Raw genomic sequence first — 19,390 nt, 5'->3', positions numbered from 1 at the left:
TTTCTTAAATACACATTGACACGTGTATCTGTTGTGAAAGTATTGACTGCAAAGACATCCCTATCTGCTGGTTATAAAAAACATTGATTTATTTACATATTGCCCTAAATTTCCTAACTGCAATGCAGCAGATAGCAACCTTGTCTTGCTTCACAACACAGACCACTACCCATTGCTTCACTTTAATTTTGAAAAGATATTCTTGCTACTCTGGCTTTAAAATCAGATTTGAAAATTGTCCATACTCCATTACTGTCAAATGGCCATATTCTATTCTATGATAATTGACCTCAATCAGTAACAGCCTCCCACATCAGATTTTCTCTTTTGTATAAAATAACATAACAAAAGTCAAGGAATAACAAACAGACAATATTTATTTAAAATACTGTATAAATACCTTGCACAATGAAATTATTCCATAAGACCCACACAAGGAATACCACAAATACAAAAGCTTACCAACTGTATACATGTACATTTTTTTCAGCACAGAACTGGCCATGTGGTAATGGTATAATGCATTGGATGGTACCGGTGAAGAAATTAAAAGCTTGATGGCTACTGAAGTGTTACACCTTCTGTAACAGTGGCTTTGCTCCACAGAATACACATCATGATGAAAGGGATTACCTAAAACTCATTCCAGTTAAGAAATAAACATTTTCATCTGCAATGACAGAGGAGTCATATTGGCAAGTGTTGACACTGCAGTTATTGCACCAGTGTAGCAGGTGGCAGCAGTGTTTCATAGTGGTAAGGAGCGGGGCTTGTAACTGAACGGTTGCCAGTTCAATTCCCCGCTGGGGCACTGCTGTTGTACCCTTGGGCAAGGTACTTTTTTCCATTTTCTCCCCAATTTGGAATGGCCAATTCCCCGAATTCTGGAATGTCCAATTCGTCATCATCGATGTTTGGTCCCATTGCACAACTATTGCACAACCCCCACTGTCAATCCTGGAGATCGTGGACAAGCACGTGCCCTCCGAGATACGTGATGTCAGCCGCTGCTTCTTTTCGCAGTGTGGTCCACAAGCTAAACTAGCACAGAGATGAGTCAGAGGAAGACATGCAGCTTTGGCACGTGGACCACAGGCGCCCAATCGACCAGTAAGGGTCGCTGTTGCCAATGGGACCAAAGCCCCTGCCGACGTACCCACCCCTATCCCCAGCGGAACAAAGCCAATGTGTTCTGCCTGTGAGCTCCTAGTCACTGTCGGCTAGTGACACAGTCGGGTTCAAACCCAGGCCGTAGCGCTCAGTCTACACTCAGAACGGGTGCTTTTACCGACTGAGCCACTTGGGAGCCCACTACTTAACCCAGAATTGCCTCAGTAAATATCCAGCTATAAAAATGGGTCACATGTAAATGATTACAAATAGGTCTATCTATAAGTGATATTTGTTGGAGATGTTTTTTTTTACTTTGATGTTTAAGTTTAAGCCAGTGATAGTAAGGCATAGAAATAAGTCCCTGGTAGAGCACGCAAATCTGGAACTTCTGGTCCTGGACACCTTTGCTGAGCTCACCAGGCAGCTGGACAGTCTGTACAGACGTGACTCATGTCCACTGAATGTTCCTTATCAGAGATGATCCGCATTTTGGACGCATTCCCCTGAGCCACAAGGTATTTCACAATCACTGAAAAAAGCCCTTTTCATCTCCAACCTTGCGGCATCCTTTCCCAGCTGTTCTGTTCCTTTTCGTCCTTTTCCAGTCTGAGTGGGAGGCGATGTAACAGCCAGTCATGGCAGTTCCTCCTAGGGTGATTTTGTGTTTATCCCTTTGTTCATGAAACCAATTTACCTAAGGGAATGCACTAGGCAGTAGTGGTTTAATAGTCTTCTAGGCCTCTTTAGTCCTTCTGTTGCAGAGCCTCTGCTCTCTGTGATGGAGCCCCTCAGAATGGTGAACCGAGGGAAGAAAGACGGACCCTCCTGTTTGTGCTCTCATCAGGAACGGCAGTCTGTGCAGAAAGAGAAAGAAGTGAAGAAAGAAAAAGAACTCAGCAATGGCCTCACCTTCCACTGTGTATCAACTTCCTCACAAATCAATAAGGAAATACAAGAGAACACTCTGGATTCTATCACAGATTTTGCATTTATTTGAAAATGAATAACATCTTAGAAGCATGCTCCCAATAAAGCTGTCACATATGTGGCTTTAGAATAGTTTACTGAAATGTATATAAGCAGTACAAACTGCACATTCCTAACCTTGAGACAGGCTCCTCTCTGAGTCAAAGCCGTTCTGGTTTGTATCAGCTTCTTGATTGGGGAAAACTGCAAGAATCAATACATTAACACTGTGTTGCTCCATCCACACATTTGTCAATATGATAACGACAGGCCCAAGAGCCACTTTAAAAATGTACACACAGATGAAAAGTGGAAAAAAAAAACAATAATTAAAACAAATAAACATGAATAAATCCTTAGAGAACAGACTCAATCTCCAGCTCTAATTGTTAAATGGAATTTCACTAAATTGGTTCTTGTGTTTAAACCACCCATTCACAACACTGCTGATAGTCTGTGTATGGTAACATTGGGGTGGTGTTCCTGTCACGTGTAAGAGAATATGTACAGACGGTCTTACCTTCACCACAGCTGTGACTGACCGTGTTGCGCAAGCAGATCTCGTTGGCTAGCCGCTCAAAGTACTCGGGCAGGTCAGCGTACTCATTGCCATATGAGATCACCTTTATGCCTTTGTCCAGCATGTTGTCGCGCAGTTTCTTGAACTCGCCCACGTCCTCACGCCGCACAAGCATGAAGTGCTCTAGGTCGGACTTGTGCTTGACTGCCTCCAGGAACAGTGCCTGGAAGGTGGTGTCCTCCACCGTGCGTCCACAGCCCAGGAACACGAAGGACTTTGTCTCATACAGCTTCTGAATTTCACTCTGCATCACAAACATCAAGCAGGAGACCTCCACATGATGGGGGCAGAACTGCTCAACTCGGAGGGAGCTGCATTGACAGTCATGACTATTTTTATGACCGTTTTGACCGCATAGGCAATGCCCTTATCTATAACAACTTCATGACCTTTCTTTTATATTTTATCCACTTATACTGCTGTTTTTTTTACTGAAGACATTCAGGTGAAGCACCCTGCTCAGGTGTACATAAGCTGTGCCTATCCTGTATTCAAACCTGGTATTTGTGCATTAAAAGTTAAGTCCTTTAAATTGTTCTCGTTCCCTCTTGCCCATATACTAGACTAGAGACCAGCACTAACTGTAGTCAACCGTGACTTGCGGAGGACAAAGCACTCACACAGTTAATGTAGGACATTAAGTACAGCTGGAGACAAATCTAGAGGTGCATTTGTAAGCCAGCTCATTAGTCTTTCAGCCAGTAAAGTGCTCTTTAGTGAGAAGGGAAATAAAGCATTCCATGGGTACTCCATAGATACAGACTTTATCTTCCCACAGGGAAACTAAACTGTGCCAAAAGCAAATGAACAACCTGCTGGCCCTACCGCAAAAATAACTGTCAGGTGCAATAAAGTAAGCGGAATGGTACATGTGTGTCATGAACATAAGCCATTAATGGGCTGGATAGCACAGCGATGGGGAAAAGAAAAATTGAGAAGCTTAATCCTAGTTAAAAAATATCTGAAGAGTTCAGGGACAAGAAACAACATTTTTCACTCAAAGTGAGGCTTACAATTTCCAAAATTAAATATACAGATTTCTGTTTTTATTCCTCACAGATTAAAGAGTTTCAGCAATCACACCTTGTCAGTGTGTTATAAACACTGCAGACAACAATTAGAGGGGGACTGCCCAGCACCACCGTCAAATCAGCATTCATATAGAAATACAGAAGAATACAGAATGCAAGCAGGAATACAGAAATATAAAACTAATTTTAACCTCAGCATACATACAAGAATACTACAAAACTAACCAAAACACATTTGCATGAGCATAATTATTTCTATAAGAAATGTAAACAAGCATATGCACATCTGAACAGTAAATACGGCTGTTAGGCTGTCCTCACCATGACCTCTGTGTTCCTCAGAACGTTCTGGTAGCCGGCAGGGTGCAATACGATGCCACTGGGATTGGTGTAGACGCCATGGATGTGCAATACACTCAGGTTCCTTTTCTCCTGGGCCCACTCCAGCACCTGCATGCGCGCGCGCGCACACACACACACACACACACACACACACACACACACACACACACACACACACACACACACACACACGCACAATTCACACAGCCCTTCACCACTTCAGTCCCTCAGTGGTCTGGCAGAACAACCTGTTTAACTGACCTGTCTACACTGGCGGCACATCAGAAAACTTGGACTCATGACTAGCATCTCATTCAATCAACAGCTTTCGCATCTGCTATGGCCACTGATTCTACTCAAGACTATTCTGCACTTCAACGGTCTGTACTCATTTGGGTTTAATGCCTCTAACTCCTCATTTGACAAGGATGTTTCCAATGATTTCTACCCCTTCACTTCTTAAAAGCATAATGAACTCAAGTCGCATATGGGTGCAAGCACAGGATGGTCTTTACCTTCTTCTCATCAGTAAGATCCAGTGACTCCAGCTTGGTGCCCTGGTGGGTGGCATAGATCTCCAGCAGGTTGTCGAAGTTGGTGGTGAGGACTAAAGCGCCACTCTCCATCAGCTGCAGGACGGAGCGCAGCAGGTGCTTCCCAGCATGGTCCATCTTGCACTCCAGGTCATCAAACACCTCGTACAGGCAGTCCTTGAAAAAGGTGGAGCGGACATTGTCCGTACGCTGGGGGACAGAGGGGGGAGGAGGGGCAGTGAGGGTCGGTCACGGCATTTCCGGAGGAGGCCTTTGCCTGCCTGCCCTTCAAATGCTGGGACTGGTCAGCACATGGCAAGTGTAATACAAGACTCAGAGGGAGATGCAAGAGAAATATCTTTTTAGCAGAACTTAACACAAGTATCTGATATGATCACTTGAATTTGATAATTCAAAAGTAAATCGCTTTGCACACTATGTTGGTGACCTGGATCTAGGACTACATGGACTAGAAATATTGTTATTTTAAACACTGAAGCTCATGTAATTGTATTCATTTTTAGTTGGATTGTATTGTATTACCATGAACAGGAGATGGGTTTTTATTCATGTGTGACAATCCTACTGGTACAAGGGATGAACAGAAGAGACTGCTTTAACCTGGGAATGTTTGCGTGGTGATGAAATGACAGTCACATGTGCATCTCTTATGTTCGCCTCCTAAGGATTCTGTATGAATACAAGTCTCTCTGTGTGTCAGTCCTGGTGTATGAGAGTGTGTAGGGGTCAATAAATGTCCCAATGGGTGAACACAAGAGCGTATACAATCGAGTGTGCCTTTGACAGTGTACATGCACATGTCCGCTGGAGTGAAGAGACTGCTTACAGGTGAGAGCTTCTGGATGAGGTCATGGGCCACGTGCACCAGGTTCTTGTCTTCCTGCAGGCTTTTCTGGAAGCGCCGACTCTCCTCCTCCTCCAGGAGGTCGAAGTCATTGGCCGCATCAAGCAAGGCTTGGATTAGACCCTTCCAGGAGCGCAGAGCCGGCACCTGGGGTGCCACGGCCGAGCTTATCCCTGTCCCAATAACGAGCACCAGCTCCTGGGCCCGCTTGTTCTTCAGGCTGGGCAGCAATTTCCTATGGGACAGAGAACCACACAGCCTCACAGTCACACCACTGTGAAGCATCCACATGCTCTGGTCCTTTTGTAATGACTAGGTGACTATTGTATCACCCTTCTCTTTAATGGTCACATCAGTCACCAATTAGTAAAAAACAATCCAACATACAAAACAGTCAACTAAATTGACTAATATTAAAATGAGAACTCGACTACACAAATTTTAATCAATCTCTGAAAACACTCATTCTCATAAACCCACAGGTCTTGTCTTGTGTGCCACATGCTTCTTTCTGCACATCTTACTTACCCATTGGGACAGTCTCCATCTTCTCAAATTAAGCCTGATGAATGAAATAGAAATCTGCATTCCAAATTCAAGCACACAACGAGGCTGAGCTTGCGTTAGACCCTACCTGGGCTTTTTGCCATTTGAGTCAAGGTGATCTTGGGCAGGACGCTTTTCCGTCTTCACAGTCACCACCGAGGCCATCCAGCTCCTGCAATGCAATGCAATAATAGTCAGCTGCATCAATCCTGCAAGGTGAATGCAACACAACTCTCCCGAAGAGCCAATCAACCTGTCAGTGCTCAACAACTCTGGATATTTTAAAGGGTGAGGGCAGGGAAGTAACCTAGAGCCATACCCTACATGACATTTGGATGTTGGCATAAGGATGCATGCTGCCTTACATAGCACATTGTCTTTTTACACTCACTTACGCTTTGACAGATAAAATCCATAGGATCACTGGGAGTCTAGGTATGTCTGCACAATGAAGTATGCTATAATCATGTTGATTAACATTATTTGATTTAGTGTTAGGTTCATGAGTAGCAGTTTTTCCTCACTGATTTATTACAGAATGACTGATAAACACATTACCCAGACATTAATTTCCCCACTATTTAGTATTTATTGTTCAATGTTTTTGATGTTACAATTTAAAATTTTTCCTCTTACACTGTCAATACACCTATCATCAGATTTACAAAAATCATGAGTTATCCATTCCATCATTAAGGAAGTATTCCTCATGTACACGCATGTTGGCCATTTATGATGTCTGTTAAATAAACCGAAGTACACTTTGTTCTCCATGACTAGGGTAGCCATTTTTTTTTTCTATGAACTGACTCAATTTCATATTAATTCCGGTTTGAAATATTTATTAGTTTTATTTACAAAAAAAAAAAAAAAAACATTTTGTTAATATATACTGAACCACCGTCCCAAAATTGTCATTTCAAAAAACAAACACAAGCAAACCATACATATAATTACATGAATTATTACTTTGGTTAGTTACTTCTCTCTTTCAACATCATAAAAAGAACTGAACGACGCTGTTTTGTATTTAATGCAAACTTCCTTGAGCTTCCTGGACAGAGCCGAGCCCCTGACTCTGAATTCGACCTTACCAAAGCACTTACGGGCTTTATAACAGATAGCTATAATACAGCCATTACTGACCGGAGCCCTACTATACAGCCTGCTTATCAAGCCATATCGGGCATTTCCGCGTATTTTACCACTGATTTCGCTTCACTTTGAAAGCAAGTTCATGTGTAGTGGTGCCAGCCATGAGTGGTTCAAATTGCCACATCTTCCTACCTAGTTTGTAACATCTACCGGAACTAATGTTAGCTATCGCTACCTTAGCTAAAGATCTGTTGCTTGGCAAACTCGCTACTCGCTATTAAAGTCGCTAAATGGAAAGTAGGCTACGTTTGATTTTACCTGGGCAGCTCACTTGTCATGCTTAGCTACGTGGTTGGACACGTCGTCAAACAAGATTATGCGCCAATATAACGTTACACTATCTGATTTCTAGCCACGTCTTAGTTCACTTTCTTTGGAAATCAAAGCAAGGGGTATACATTACCTAGTCAACCGGTATCAGGACTCGCTAGCTGGCTGAGTCGATTTTATTAGCCAGTTGAAAGTGCCTTACTGTGTTATTCCCGACTATACTATTTGTAGATGTTTAATGTGTATTTTACTGCCAAATCCATGAGCTGTGTTGTCAAGGTAGTCTACGACTTGGACTGTGTTAAGACCATTGACTACCTAGCCAGCAAGCTAGTAACCTCTCTAGCTGTAACGTTACTCACCCCCAGAAACTTCAGCAATACTGCCGTTGAATTCCGCTGGGTGTTTTTCTTTACTTGTATGAAAACACCTTTGTTAATGTCAGCTAAATTAACTTAATCGTTCCTCAATGTCGACTGTCCCTCGCGCTTGAAATTCTGCGGATGACAACCAACCAACCATTCCATACCCAGACTAGCACGATTAGAGAGAGACTACGGTGTCCTGCAGGGGGTGGGCCAAGTCAGCTTAAAACACGTATCGTATGCATGACTAAGTAAACATTGTGGTGAAGTTGGGACAGCTACATTTTCCACCTAGTTTTACATATTTTTTTTTTTTTACAAAAAAATCTACGTTACTATAGGTAGTTTCATCCCAGTCATCATATGTACACCACAACTGCTTCATTATTCATTAGCTATACCTAACTGTCCAATAGCGTAATGAATTACTCATTACACTGTCATTTGCTAATTTAAGCATTTCTAATCTATTTTCTATATTTCTGTCATTTTCTGAGTGATTCTGTAACATTACATAGCTGATCCTCAAAAAAGCACATGCTCAGACATGACTGGTTTGTGGGTGTTAGCTTTGTCATGGTCCTTGCATTCAGACATAAAGGTGGGGATGGTTAGATAGTTGTGCAACATGTTACTTAAATCTTCCCCGCCAACGTCACAATCACGGCCCTATCAAGTCCTTGAGGAAATGTTACATGCTTTCACCAAAACAAACACAATCATGTTTAGTAACAACAAAGATAGCATCACTAAAAACTTTTGTAGACAAAATATATTTATGAGGCACTGTCTTTTTTCCGCAGAGGACTGAATCACCACTGCTGTGTAATCTTTATAGCAGGTTACAACTACAAATTTTTCAGGTGTAATTTTGACCAAGCCTGTCACGTCTGTAGATGAATTTTCAGGAGTTTCAGTGTTTACATGATAAAGATCATTTTCCTTTTTGTCATTCAATAAAATCTATGTTAAAATGTGGCAATGTTAATAGAAGATATGAAGCACACAATTTCACTAAAGAACGCAGACTACAATGTCTACAAGGCCAATTTTACCTGTATCTGTGGAAATCAAACCACATCCACATATAGTGTTAATGAAAAATGCTACATGTCTATTAAAATCCTGGATAAAGCTGTCCACATCTGCCACAACCTTTACGTTGGTACAGCAAATGTAATCAAATGACAGAAAAGTCATGTAAAGCAAGGCAGACAATGACAGAAAAGTCATGTAAAGCAAGGCAGACAATCACAGTAAACCCATTTAAGCCATCAGTTTATTTGACCACATTGTAAAAACCCATAGCGCAAAACCTCCCATCTGGTCTCTTGGGCATTGCCAGCATACATCCATTGACATATTTGACGCTGTGACACTTTCCCTTTCTAATCCAGAAAAAAATGCCACACGCAAATAAAAAAAAAAAAAAAAAAACTTCCTGCAATTACAAACTAAAGTATAAAAAGGATTCACGCTCATTATTGGGTGATCATATGGGAAGGTCTTCAGTGCTGCGTGCTGAAAGGGCATGTGGATGTTGGGCAGCAAAGACCTTTATGTTCGAGAGAGGCCTCTGTTATCCAGGTCTTTCACCTGTGGAGAACAAGAGAAGAAGTTAGCTAAACATACAAAAGACAAACAGCTTTAACAAATCACCTTACAGCTGACATCACATTTTCACATTCTTGCAAATAAGGTAGGATGATGTAAAAGGGAGTTTTCTGCTGTGATCTCATCCACTAAAGCCACCAAGTTCACACACCTCAGAGAGCTGCCTTTCTATCGTCCTGTTTCTTTGAGCGTTGTGGAGATCAGACAGGCACTTTTAGTGTGTGTGTGCCACGCTGGATGTGGAAAGGACCCCTCACCTTGTAAATCCTGACCAGCCAGTGCTCTGTAGTGTAGGCCTCCTCCAGCACATCCAGCTCGAAGTCCTTATTGCCAATTTCAGCATTCCTCACCCTGTCATAACCAGGGGGGCGCTCTGAGACAAAGAGCATTACATCAGGGCAAGAATGAACCATCCACACATGCAATCTCAGAACTACATGTGTATCCTCCCAGAGAGAGGGAAAATCTAACTTTACTGAAGCAAAGGCACTGCATTACTAGATTTTTTTTGTAAAACAGAAACAGTCTAATATTTAGATAAAACATACTCATATAACATCACATATATACATATCACATAGTGGTACAGACGATGAGGTACTCACTGGCCTCTGTGTACACCTGGCCAAAGCGATAGTAGCACATCTTGTACATGAGGCAGTTCAGCAGCACAGGAGAACCCTCCCGGTCTACACGGAACTCTCCAGTGGGGGTGTAGTAGTCGTGCTCTTTGATGTGCTTCCCAGTGTCCGTGCTGCCACCAATACGCACCATCCACAGGAACTTATTAATGTCTGTGTCAAGGGGGGAACATGTACACAGATGAAGAAACTTCACCACTGTGCTCTGTAACCTTAGGTCCAATCTTCTTATACAGATTAGAATGCAGTATTGGGAGATCTAGTGATTTTTTTTGCCTTCTGATTCTATTACATAAGGCTCATGCAAAGTCGTGGAATACACTGGTTTAGTTATAATTAGAATATCTTTGAGTGACACTGACTGCATGGGCAGTAAACATCAACCTGTTTCTCTTAATCCATTTGTAGCAAGTGAAAAAGTCACAAACATTTAGTAATAGTTTCTTTGGTAAAGCTCAATGGTTCCTACACCAGTAATATCCTTTTCTGACATACCATCTGATGAGTATCCTGTAAGACCACCGAAGATCACCAACACGTAGCTCACATCAAGCTCACGCATTATCTCATAGGCCCTCTCTTCAGTGGAAGCCATTGCCTGCAAGGGGAAACAAGATCTCCTCAGAATACAGTGAACACAGGCTTTAATACAATACTGCTATTAATAAAACCCAGATGGTTACTTACCTGGCCTACTCTAGAGATGTGTGTGTTGTTCCATGTATTGTTGTCCACCAGAATGGTCCGATTAGCCATGGCTGTTATCTGATACCCATAATCCCACCACGACATCACCTTAGCATCCTACAAACCACAGAGAACAGTCAGAACTAATCACACTGGAGAGAATATGACACTGTTGCTCATTTAACTTGAATGGATACACTTATGTTCTGTTGTGCTGGAAGTTGCTCTGGATAAGAGCGTCTGCTAAATGCATGCAACGTACCAGATTTTAAGTACAACACCTGTGCTATCAACAGCCACACCTTAATAACTAGTACTGTCCTATCAGCCAGACAGTATACAAAATCTAATCTACCTTATAGATACAGAAAGAGAAAAACATCCTCCAACAAGAAGCACAGTTAATAAGCATGTTGTTACTAAATCTCCATCTGAAATCGATGTGTTTCAGAGTGTAGATAAGTGGATCCCCTTTCTCAGTCACCTCTGGGGTGTTGTGTCGCAGCCAATAGTAGGCCTCCCTGAAGTCATCGAAGATGATGCGGCTGCCGTCGCCCCCACGGGCAGACAACACAATGGAGGGGGAAGAGTAGGCCTCACTGGTCACCCAGGTTGAGTGGAAAGTGTAGGTGATGAGGAAAAAGGCCATGACCAAGATCATCCCACTGGCCACCTAAAGACACAGATGGCTCATCAGCCAGTGGCAATCATTCACATTAAAGTACTGTGAACAAGTATTTGTACAGTTGCATAGTTTAAGTGCTTATTTAGTATAGAGGTGCCCTGTCACAAAGCCAATAACTAAGGGACAGCATAAAGATTGGGAACACCTGTTGTAATGGTTGAACTCACAACTGAATGGAGTGGAAGTGTGTCAAGTTTCAATTTCCTGTACAGGACCCATCCAGGACCAGGTCTGTGAAACCAGTTTCCACAAGAACCTGTCATAAATGGAAAACCGGCTGCCCCCTCACCTCATTCTTAATGGGATACGTGGAATCCTGCTGCTTCTTGGTCTTCTTGTCAGGTCGGCTAACATCCAGGTTCTTCATGTAGGTGGTGAGCACTTGGGACACACCGATGCCTGAGAGGATGCACATGACCGGGGCCAAGACCAGCATGAGACGCACCTGCAGAGACCAGTGGCATCACTCATTGCACCATGACCATCACCAGTGTGGTTCACATCTCTGCATGGTCCATGACCTCCACTTAGAAACAAAGTCCTTAAACACAGTCATCTATTCCAGCCAGCCTGTCATGTATTTCTTCACTGGCATCATCACCATTGCCAAAGTCAATGCAAGCTAATGTCAGGTAGCAAATCTCACAAACGGTCTAATACACCTGCCAATGCAAGGGTCTTTTTCGCAACCCAGCCCAAAAAGGCTTACCATGACAGCAGAGAAGTACATGCTGGTGACTCCGTACATGATGATGAAAATCCTGGCATCTGAGAGGTTGTTGAAGCAGTAATACAGCCCCACTGTTAAGAGAAGATTCAAGAGTTTCAGGCATGGTTACTTCCAGTAGCACCCTACATGTGTGTTTGCAGTTTTGTCTTTGTCTGAGTTTTATGAATGGCTGCTCACACACTTAGTATAACCACAACAGAGCAGTGCTCTATATCCATGCTGCCCCTTACCAGGAAACATAAAGACCAGCAGTTGGAGATCAAAGTAGTAGGAGGACCAGGTGGTAGGCTGGTGCTCTGACACAGAGGCAATAATGGGGATGTTGTTCTTGGCATAGGAGGGGTCCAGCAGGGAGTAGAAACGTCCAGTCCAGGGAGAGATTTTACCTGCAGCAAGTACACAAACAAACCAGTATTTACAGCTTACAGTTCTCTTAAAAGGTCCACATGCCATTTCTGAGTGAAAACTGCATTTTAGTGCAAGATTCAATGGTCACCAGGATATTGTGCATTTTTAGCAATTTAGCCTAGTTCACATTCCTTTAAACCTGGGATGAGGTAACCACAGAAAGACCTTTTTCAGCCAGAAAAAAATGCCTTGTGTGATCCTTACCATCTTCTTTACAAAAAGCGTGCTACCTACCAGTCAGCATGAGCACCGCACCGATGGAAAGCAGGGCAAAGCCCACCAATGAGATGACACTCTTGAAAAGGACCTCAAACTGCTGGGCGTTGAGTTTGCTCCTCAGGTAGTCCACAAAAGCATGGATCTGGCACAGGCCGAACACTCCAAAGGCAGCCATGTGCTCTGAAGACTGCACAGGCTGCCATGGAGACAAACAAGAGGCAGGTTGGTACTTGCTGATCCACATCACAAAATAAAACAGGAAAATATTCACAACATACAAGAATGGTTTCACAGCACACATTAACAAATGCTGAGTTTGACTGTAAATTAAGGCTAACATGGTATTCTGAGACTACTGAAAAGTTTTCTCTTTTAACCCAAAAGCAATTATCACTTGGTCAAACCACAATCCCACATATTCCCATACTATTAACCAGGAATAAACAAACTCACAGGCATGACCATTCCAAACATTCTAAACAGCATCCTGCAAGCTGAGAACCCAACAATCCTCCTCCAGCGCATGAAGCAAACCAACCTTAAGCCAAAGCTTTTCATTACAGAAACACAAAACCTTCCATATAAAAGTATTTTTTTCATCTAATTGCATTACAATCACATTAAGACAGAAAGAATCAAGAAAAAAGTATTTTGAATCTGTCAATGTGTGCTTTGTATATGGTCTCGGTATTAACAGACAGGCTTGCATCATCAGCTGAAGAAGGACTAGACCCATATGAGGCAACTCGGTTTCCACATAATGTCATAACGGTTGATGCTGAAAGTCTGACACTTGATGGAGTCAGCCATGTCTCAACATCATCTATTGTCTAGCTGACCTGGCTTCAGCACCCACATCAGCCACATTAAAATGGAAGTTCACCTGGAATCCCACAAAGGAGATCTGCATGGAAAGGATGGTGCCCAGACAGTAGACGGTGCAGTAGGCCACATAGATGCGGTGGGAGAAGCGGCCTGTGAGCATGAGCACCAGCACGTGCAGGGGGATGAGGTTGATCAGGAACACGTAGCCACCCCATGAGGACACCTGATTGCACACAGAAGCAATACTTAGAATATAACCATCCATCTTGGCTATCTACCAACTTTTTTCCACTACTTTACTTACATAAGCTATTAAATGGTTTACAGCACTCTTCCCCCATTAACCTAACAGTTACAGCTTAATGTGTTAAAATTTTAGCTCCTTGGTTCAACTTTTTTTTTTTTTACATTTACTTCACTAGTGTTACACAAATGATATCACCGCCTTAGAATGACTGCATTCCTCAACTGTTGGCAGTGTTTACAGATTAGAATGAGAGTAAATGATGCATATGCCTATTATCTATCGAAGCTAATGAAGGGGAGCCATAGCGTAGATAACTGGATGATGTTGTGAATAATAGAAGACTATTTGTGAAACAAACACTTGTGTTTGGCTGTAGTTTCACATACTATTTTAATGTCATCATAATATGCTACGCTCCTCTTCTATATGCATTTGTTTGAATGCCTTCCCCTAGACCTGACTTTACCAGCAACATGTGGAAAAGGTGCAACTAGAGTATATAATGTGAAAAAAATGAAATGCTCTAATGTAAAATACTCATGAAAACATTTTCACCCCCCCCCCCCATATAATCCACAACCCAGATAATCCACAGACAGATAATTGGAAGTTCACTGTATTATACTGTAGTAAAACCTATAATCCAGAGCCGAGCCTGTTACATTCTGGAGATTCCAATTACTATTGAGCCCTGAATAATACTACCTGACATAAGCTCGTGGTAAAAACATAACTAAAATCCATGGAAATGCACACCTCTCCTGATCAATGCATTCCTTTTTGATGTAAACTACATTCTTTCCTATGATTAGTGTAGACTGAAAACTGTGGAGGCATGGGAAAATGGGAACATACGAGAAGGTGCTGTTAGAGGAGGTAGAAGGTGAGACTCTTGACTCATGAACTGAATTCCAATACAGCCACAATGCATACGCAATACCCTGTGAGGCTACAAGGACGAATTAGGGTGGGAACATCTTTGTACCTTGGGTGATCTACTCGAAACAAACATTTTGTTACATGCATCTTATCACAACAGGCATCCTAATTAAGTTCTATATGATGATATGATCCTTTTTCAGGTGAGCAATTCCATTTGGCCGCTGCTGTGCTTGTGTCAGGATCTTAAAAGTCTGTTACACACTTACCATGTAGAAATATGCCAGGGCACACATAGAGGACCAGTAAATGGAACCTGTCTTGACTGCTTTGATCCACATGTAGTACGTCAGCAGCATACAGAAGATAGCAATACCTGTGTATGGAGACAGGGCAATTGGGACGAGGACCGATGGCAATGTGCATTTTTTATGACAACCAGAAAAAAAAGTCTGGTGGACCCTGTGGAAGAGTCACCAGTCAGTGGCTGAAATCGATACCTTCATTGTCATATGAGCCGGCGACAGAGCGCGATATGTAACCAGGTACCACTGCAATCATGGCTGCAGCAAGAAGTCCAGCACCTGCATCCTGATAAGAGCCAGACAGGGTAATTAAAGAAGAGAGGAGGGAATTAAACAAACTTGAGAGACAACCATGTAAAATCAGCATTCCACTCTCTTGTTTATTTCACAGCATGATGACTTGTGTTGAAATTAAAGCCACTGATTTTGGTAGCCTGTCAGTCTGTCTGGCCTGTCTGATATTTCTAATAAAACTCACATAGGGGGTTGAACACTGAAGTCAGACCAGTTCAACCATTTTTATTACCCCTTTTATTTATATCCTGGCAAAATCAACTGAAAGTACAATACCTCTAATTATCTTTTTGACAGGTCATAACAAATTTTAACTTAATTTACGCTACCATATGTTGCACCTGACTCACAATGACGTGTCTCTAGATGATATCTGAGAAGCTGTCAGGTAATGGGACAAGTTTCACTGCAACTTCAGCCCCACCCTAAAGGTGTGTTTATTTTCTTCCAAATGCTAACACTTCTGTTTCAGCACAGCCCTACAGTTTATTTACCCATTCTCAAACTGGTAAAAAAAACCAAGTACCTATTTAACTATTTAAAAATCGCAATGAAAATATTTTAAAACCTACAGAAAATTCCAGTTTTGAGCGCTATTTAGTTTTTTTAAGACCAATGGAGCAATGGATTATAAACTCAACCATCTACCAAAAATCCAAATTTAGCAGGTACCAAACACTTTTTCTTATGTCTAGTTAATCGTCTAGGCCCGTGTTTCCCAACCCTGCTCCTGGAGGCACACTGTCCTGCATATCTTCTATGTATCCTTCCTGCTTGACTAAATCAGGTGTGCTCAGCTAATCAAAAGTGCCACTGATGAGTTCAGTCAGGTAGGTAGAGCAGGGATAGATAGAAGATATGCAGGACGGTGTGCCTTCAGGAGCAGGGTTGGGAAACGCTGGTCTAGGCATCTGTTTAAATAATCTTTCTTTGGACTTGCAACAAGCACCTGACCTGACATGGAAGGATCCATAAGCCATCATTTAGAAGAAAGGAAGCAAAGACAGTAAAAAAACTCTCCCTCTTGGAGATGTTAATGTATTGCAAGATGACACAAGAAACAGCCGCGACTCTGGGCATCTCACCTTGAGCTCCTTGGTAAAGTGGTAGGTGACAATGGCTGTGAAGGAGGAAAAGAGCGGTGCTAGGAAGACACACACATTGCGGATGTCGATGGTGATGTGGAAGAAGTGGAGCACGTGGTAGAGCACCGCTGAGGTGATCATCAGGCCTGGAAGGCATGAGAGTAGAGTTAGTTCTCCCCACTCCCTCACACACAGGACCATCAACACTCTCTCAAAGGCAGTAAATTCAAACTCCTCTCAGAGAATCAGCTCCAACACTCACTCACAGAGGCAGCCTACTCACAGGCAGCACCAGCATTCTCTCACAAAAAAACTCTCACAGCCTGGTACTACACATTCTCATGAAAGTCAAGAAAGAACTAACACGCATACACAAACAGGGCAATGACACATCAGCCAAGTAGTCTTTTACAATGCACCGTCAGCTCCAATGCTCCCACACTAGACTATGAGACAGTGAGCTCCAACACTCTTCCACACCATAGCACTCGAGGTCACCTCTCCAAACAAAATAACAGCACATTCAAATGTCTAAATCAAATAAGTCAGATTGTATGTTGATTCCTGAGGTTTGGCAAAAAATACAGAGCTATGAATACACACAGTGAATAAAATAAAGACAGGATTTTCAATTTACAGTTTCAATAACTCATGAACATGATCATACACTTAAACTGTCTTCTACCCTTTTTGAAGCCAAGCTTAAGGGTGTACATGTGGTCTGCTTGGGATCATGAGGGTCTCACTGTGTATCCACTTGGGATCTTGGAAATCTGGACATTCTTTCATCCTTACCTGGGTAAATGGTGCCACCAATAATCCTGCCCAGCGGGTACCATGCCCGATCATCAAACCAGTTATGGAACTTGTAGAAACCCTCTTCTGCCAAGAAACGGGTGGTACGGTAGTTGAAATACCTAAGAACCAAGAAACAACAAAAGATTTCAATGAGATGCATTTGCTGATATGCAACAAATGTGACTGTTCTAAAATTCTTAGAATTTGCCTAAATACTAATTCCAATGTTCTCACAAAACATTACATCCTTCATTCATATATTCTCACTATGTAACACTAACACTGGCATCTTACACACTAAACAACCCCTCAAAAACAGCATAAGAGAAGCTTACGGATCAAACTCATGGATGACGCTCTCAAACCTCAGCACAGAGAACAGGCGAGTGGAGAACGCTGCAGAGGACAGAAAAAAAGGTTCCTGTGAGCCAACTGACTTGTTGAGGTATAAATAATATACAACTACATTTTCAGGTCTCTATCATGCAAGAGCTCAAGTCCCACATTAACAGGATGTAGGAGATCTGAATGCTTGTTTGAGATGTAGAGGGAGGACCACACTCACAGAGTATGGCAGCCATGGAGAGGATGAGCAGCTTCAGCAGTGTGTCCTGCTTCTCATAGGAGAGCCGCAGAAAGCCCAATTTGGTCATCTTTGTGAGGAGGGGGGGAGGGCTAAACCTAGATACCTTCTGAGAGACAGAGACGGAGATTAGCTGCATCACCATTGCAACTAAGGATATTAAAACATCTTTTCATCCTTTGAACTTCACAGTGGTTGCTTTGGAGGTTTAGGTGAAGAGGTTTTGTGTGAAATCCAGTGATACTGTGTCCTTCAACCTCATATTTAACTGTTGTGAAAGCAGCTGCAGTTGGGATATTATATTACATTATATTATAGCATGCATATGGAAGTCATTCACAGTCTATCGGACATTAGGTCAGAGCTTGTCACAAACAACTTCATCACAGAGTATGAAGCAGAGGGAGTGAGTATCACTTCCTAAACTTTGGCTTGATTTAGACTAGCTGTTCCAGCCTTCAAATGTCAAGGCCAACGCGGCTGTAGCCTTACTGAATCTGCAAACATAGTGGTACTTCTCTGGAATTTTGTCATTCCGATAATCACCATGAAAAGTAAAAAAATATTCAGATATCCATGCCATGTTAATGAGGATTTACTTTAAAAGGGTTTTCACATTTAAACTAATAAGCTGTTTATAGCCTCGGCAATTATTTACGTGGTTTTCCACGCATATGGGCTCACAGCACAGCTAACGAGCTAATGTTAGGCAGTCAGCGAGTGAGTTTTCTTCATTTCACTTTGATAAGTAGCCTACAGTGTTAAGAACCTTACTGCAAACGAGACATGAAAACTGCTTTTGTGGAAGAGGCACTACCTTAGCTTCGCTGTGAATGTAACTAGATAGCCAGCTACACGTTTGAGGTCGGAATGCAAAAACACTATTACTGTATATAGCTGCAATAAAATGAAAGCACGCACTGGAGTGATGTGGAGATTAGCTAGCGATCAAACCAGGGAGGTTGTCTAAGATATGTAGAAGTACTGTAATCAAGGCATTAGTCACCGATTTACAGTTCGCTGGTTACCTGTTCTAAGTCAACGTTTTCACCAACCGCAATCAGTGGACACGTAATTCAAACATGAGTAAGCTTGCCGAAGAACTTGCTTATTTTAATATTATGGAGCGCCTCGATTTTAAAGCTGGTTTTAGAAGCAACCACTCAAAGCCCCTCTAAGTTAGGTAAGTGAATTCACCGATTTGTGTAGCATTCGTTTATCAACGTTAACTTGTTCAGACACCTAGCAAATCTACTGGAATGAGGAAGGCTGAAATGGAAATCCGCATTCTCCAAGTAACATTCTGTCTGTGACGTTAGCCAACCAGCTAATGTTAGCTGACTAGTGGAAGGCTAGCTAGTCTAGACAGTGTGAACCTAGAGCTATTCAACACTATTTTCCAGTAATTAGCCCATCAAGAAAATTGTATTCAATTTTTTATTCATGCATGCATCATTAATTTCCACGAATTAAAAAATAGCGCATTAGTTAGTTTTCTTAATTTACCTACCTTCTTTCATTAGCAATTTCCGTCCACTTCTGCTCCGCTAGCACACTTTTCCACACACAAACCGTAGAGCAACGCTGCCCCGCCCATCCAGAGTAGGGCTTGTGGTTATTGGCT

The 19,390-nt window shown here is 42.3% G+C and overlaps 2 protein-coding genes across 3 annotated transcripts; both read right to left on the bottom strand.

Moving 5' to 3' along the window:
- Positions 1–1,040: 1,040 nt before the first annotated feature.
- LOC118775068 (protein FAM118B-like) lies at positions 1,041–7,928 on the bottom strand. Its single transcript, XM_036524775.1, has 8 exons — positions 7,764–7,928; positions 6,065–6,148; positions 5,413–5,665; positions 4,548–4,775; positions 4,012–4,140; positions 2,600–2,903; positions 2,218–2,283; positions 1,041–1,967 (listed from the first exon to the last, which is right to left on the bottom strand). Exons 2-8 carry the CDS (start codon positions 6,139–6,141, stop codon positions 1,954–1,956), a joined length of 1,071 nt encoding a protein of 356 aa, XP_036380668.1. The 5' UTR covers positions 6,142–6,148; positions 7,764–7,928; the 3' UTR covers positions 1,041–1,953.
- Positions 7,929–9,031: 1,103 nt separating this feature from the next.
- stt3a (STT3 oligosaccharyltransferase complex catalytic subunit A) lies at positions 9,032–19,344 on the bottom strand. Of its 2 annotated transcripts, none has more exons than XM_036525090.1 (18): positions 19,277–19,344; positions 17,749–17,875; positions 17,519–17,579; positions 17,181–17,302; positions 16,386–16,531; positions 15,202–15,292; positions 14,971–15,077; positions 13,634–13,798; positions 12,766–12,946; positions 12,354–12,509; positions 12,103–12,194; positions 11,683–11,838; positions 11,193–11,381; positions 10,709–10,825; positions 10,517–10,619; positions 9,986–10,174; positions 9,638–9,753; positions 9,032–9,362 (listed from the first exon to the last, which is right to left on the bottom strand). In XM_036525090.1, exons 2-18 carry the CDS (start codon positions 17,834–17,836, stop codon positions 9,324–9,326), a joined length of 2,118 nt encoding a protein of 705 aa, XP_036380983.1. In that variant the 5' UTR covers positions 17,837–17,875; positions 19,277–19,344; the 3' UTR covers positions 9,032–9,323. The 2 variants fall into 2 exon arrangements, with proteins under 2 accessions (XP_036380983.1, XP_036380985.1); XM_036525092.1 differs by having other exon boundaries at positions 17,749–17,872; positions 19,277–19,318.
- Positions 19,345–19,390: the final 46 nt, after the last annotated feature.

Source organism: Megalops cyprinoides, chromosome 3 (assembly GCF_013368585.1).
Source record: "Megalops cyprinoides isolate fMegCyp1 chromosome 3, fMegCyp1.pri, whole genome shotgun sequence".
Classification (NCBI taxonomy): Eukaryota; Metazoa; Chordata; class Actinopteri; order Elopiformes; family Megalopidae; genus Megalops; species Megalops cyprinoides.
Note: the sequence above shows the minus strand (reverse complement) of the source record. Positions and strands in the feature narration are given on the sequence as shown.

What these genes read in the sequence shown, in the direction of transcription:
- LOC118775068 (XM_036524775.1), bottom strand. Translation starts at nt 6,141, where the DNA reads ATGGCCTCGGTGGTGACTGTGAAGACGGAAAAGCGTCCTGCCCAAGAT. An exon ending in TCAAATGGCAAAAAGCCCAG is followed by an intron (nt 5,666 to 6,064) that starts GTAGGGTCTAAC and finishes TCTGTCCCATAG; the next exon opens with GAAATTGCTGCCCAGCCTGA. An exon ending in TGAGGAACACAGAGGTCATG is followed by an intron (nt 2,904 to 4,011) that starts GTGAGGACAGCC and finishes TTTGTGATGCAG; the next exon opens with AGTGAAATTCAGAAGCTGTA.
- stt3a (XM_036525090.1), bottom strand. Translation starts at nt 17,836, where the DNA reads ATGACCAAATTGGGCTTTCTGCGGCTCTCCTATGAGAAGCAGGACACA. An exon ending in CTCCATGGCTGCCATACTCT is followed by an intron (nt 17,580 to 17,748) that starts GTGAGTGTGGTC and finishes TGTCCTCTGCAG; the next exon opens with CGTTCTCCACTCGCCTGTTC. An exon ending in TACAGGATACTCATCAGATG is followed by an intron (nt 10,175 to 10,516) that starts GTATGTCAGAAA and finishes CCCTTGACACAG; the next exon opens with ACATTAATAAGTTCCTGTGG.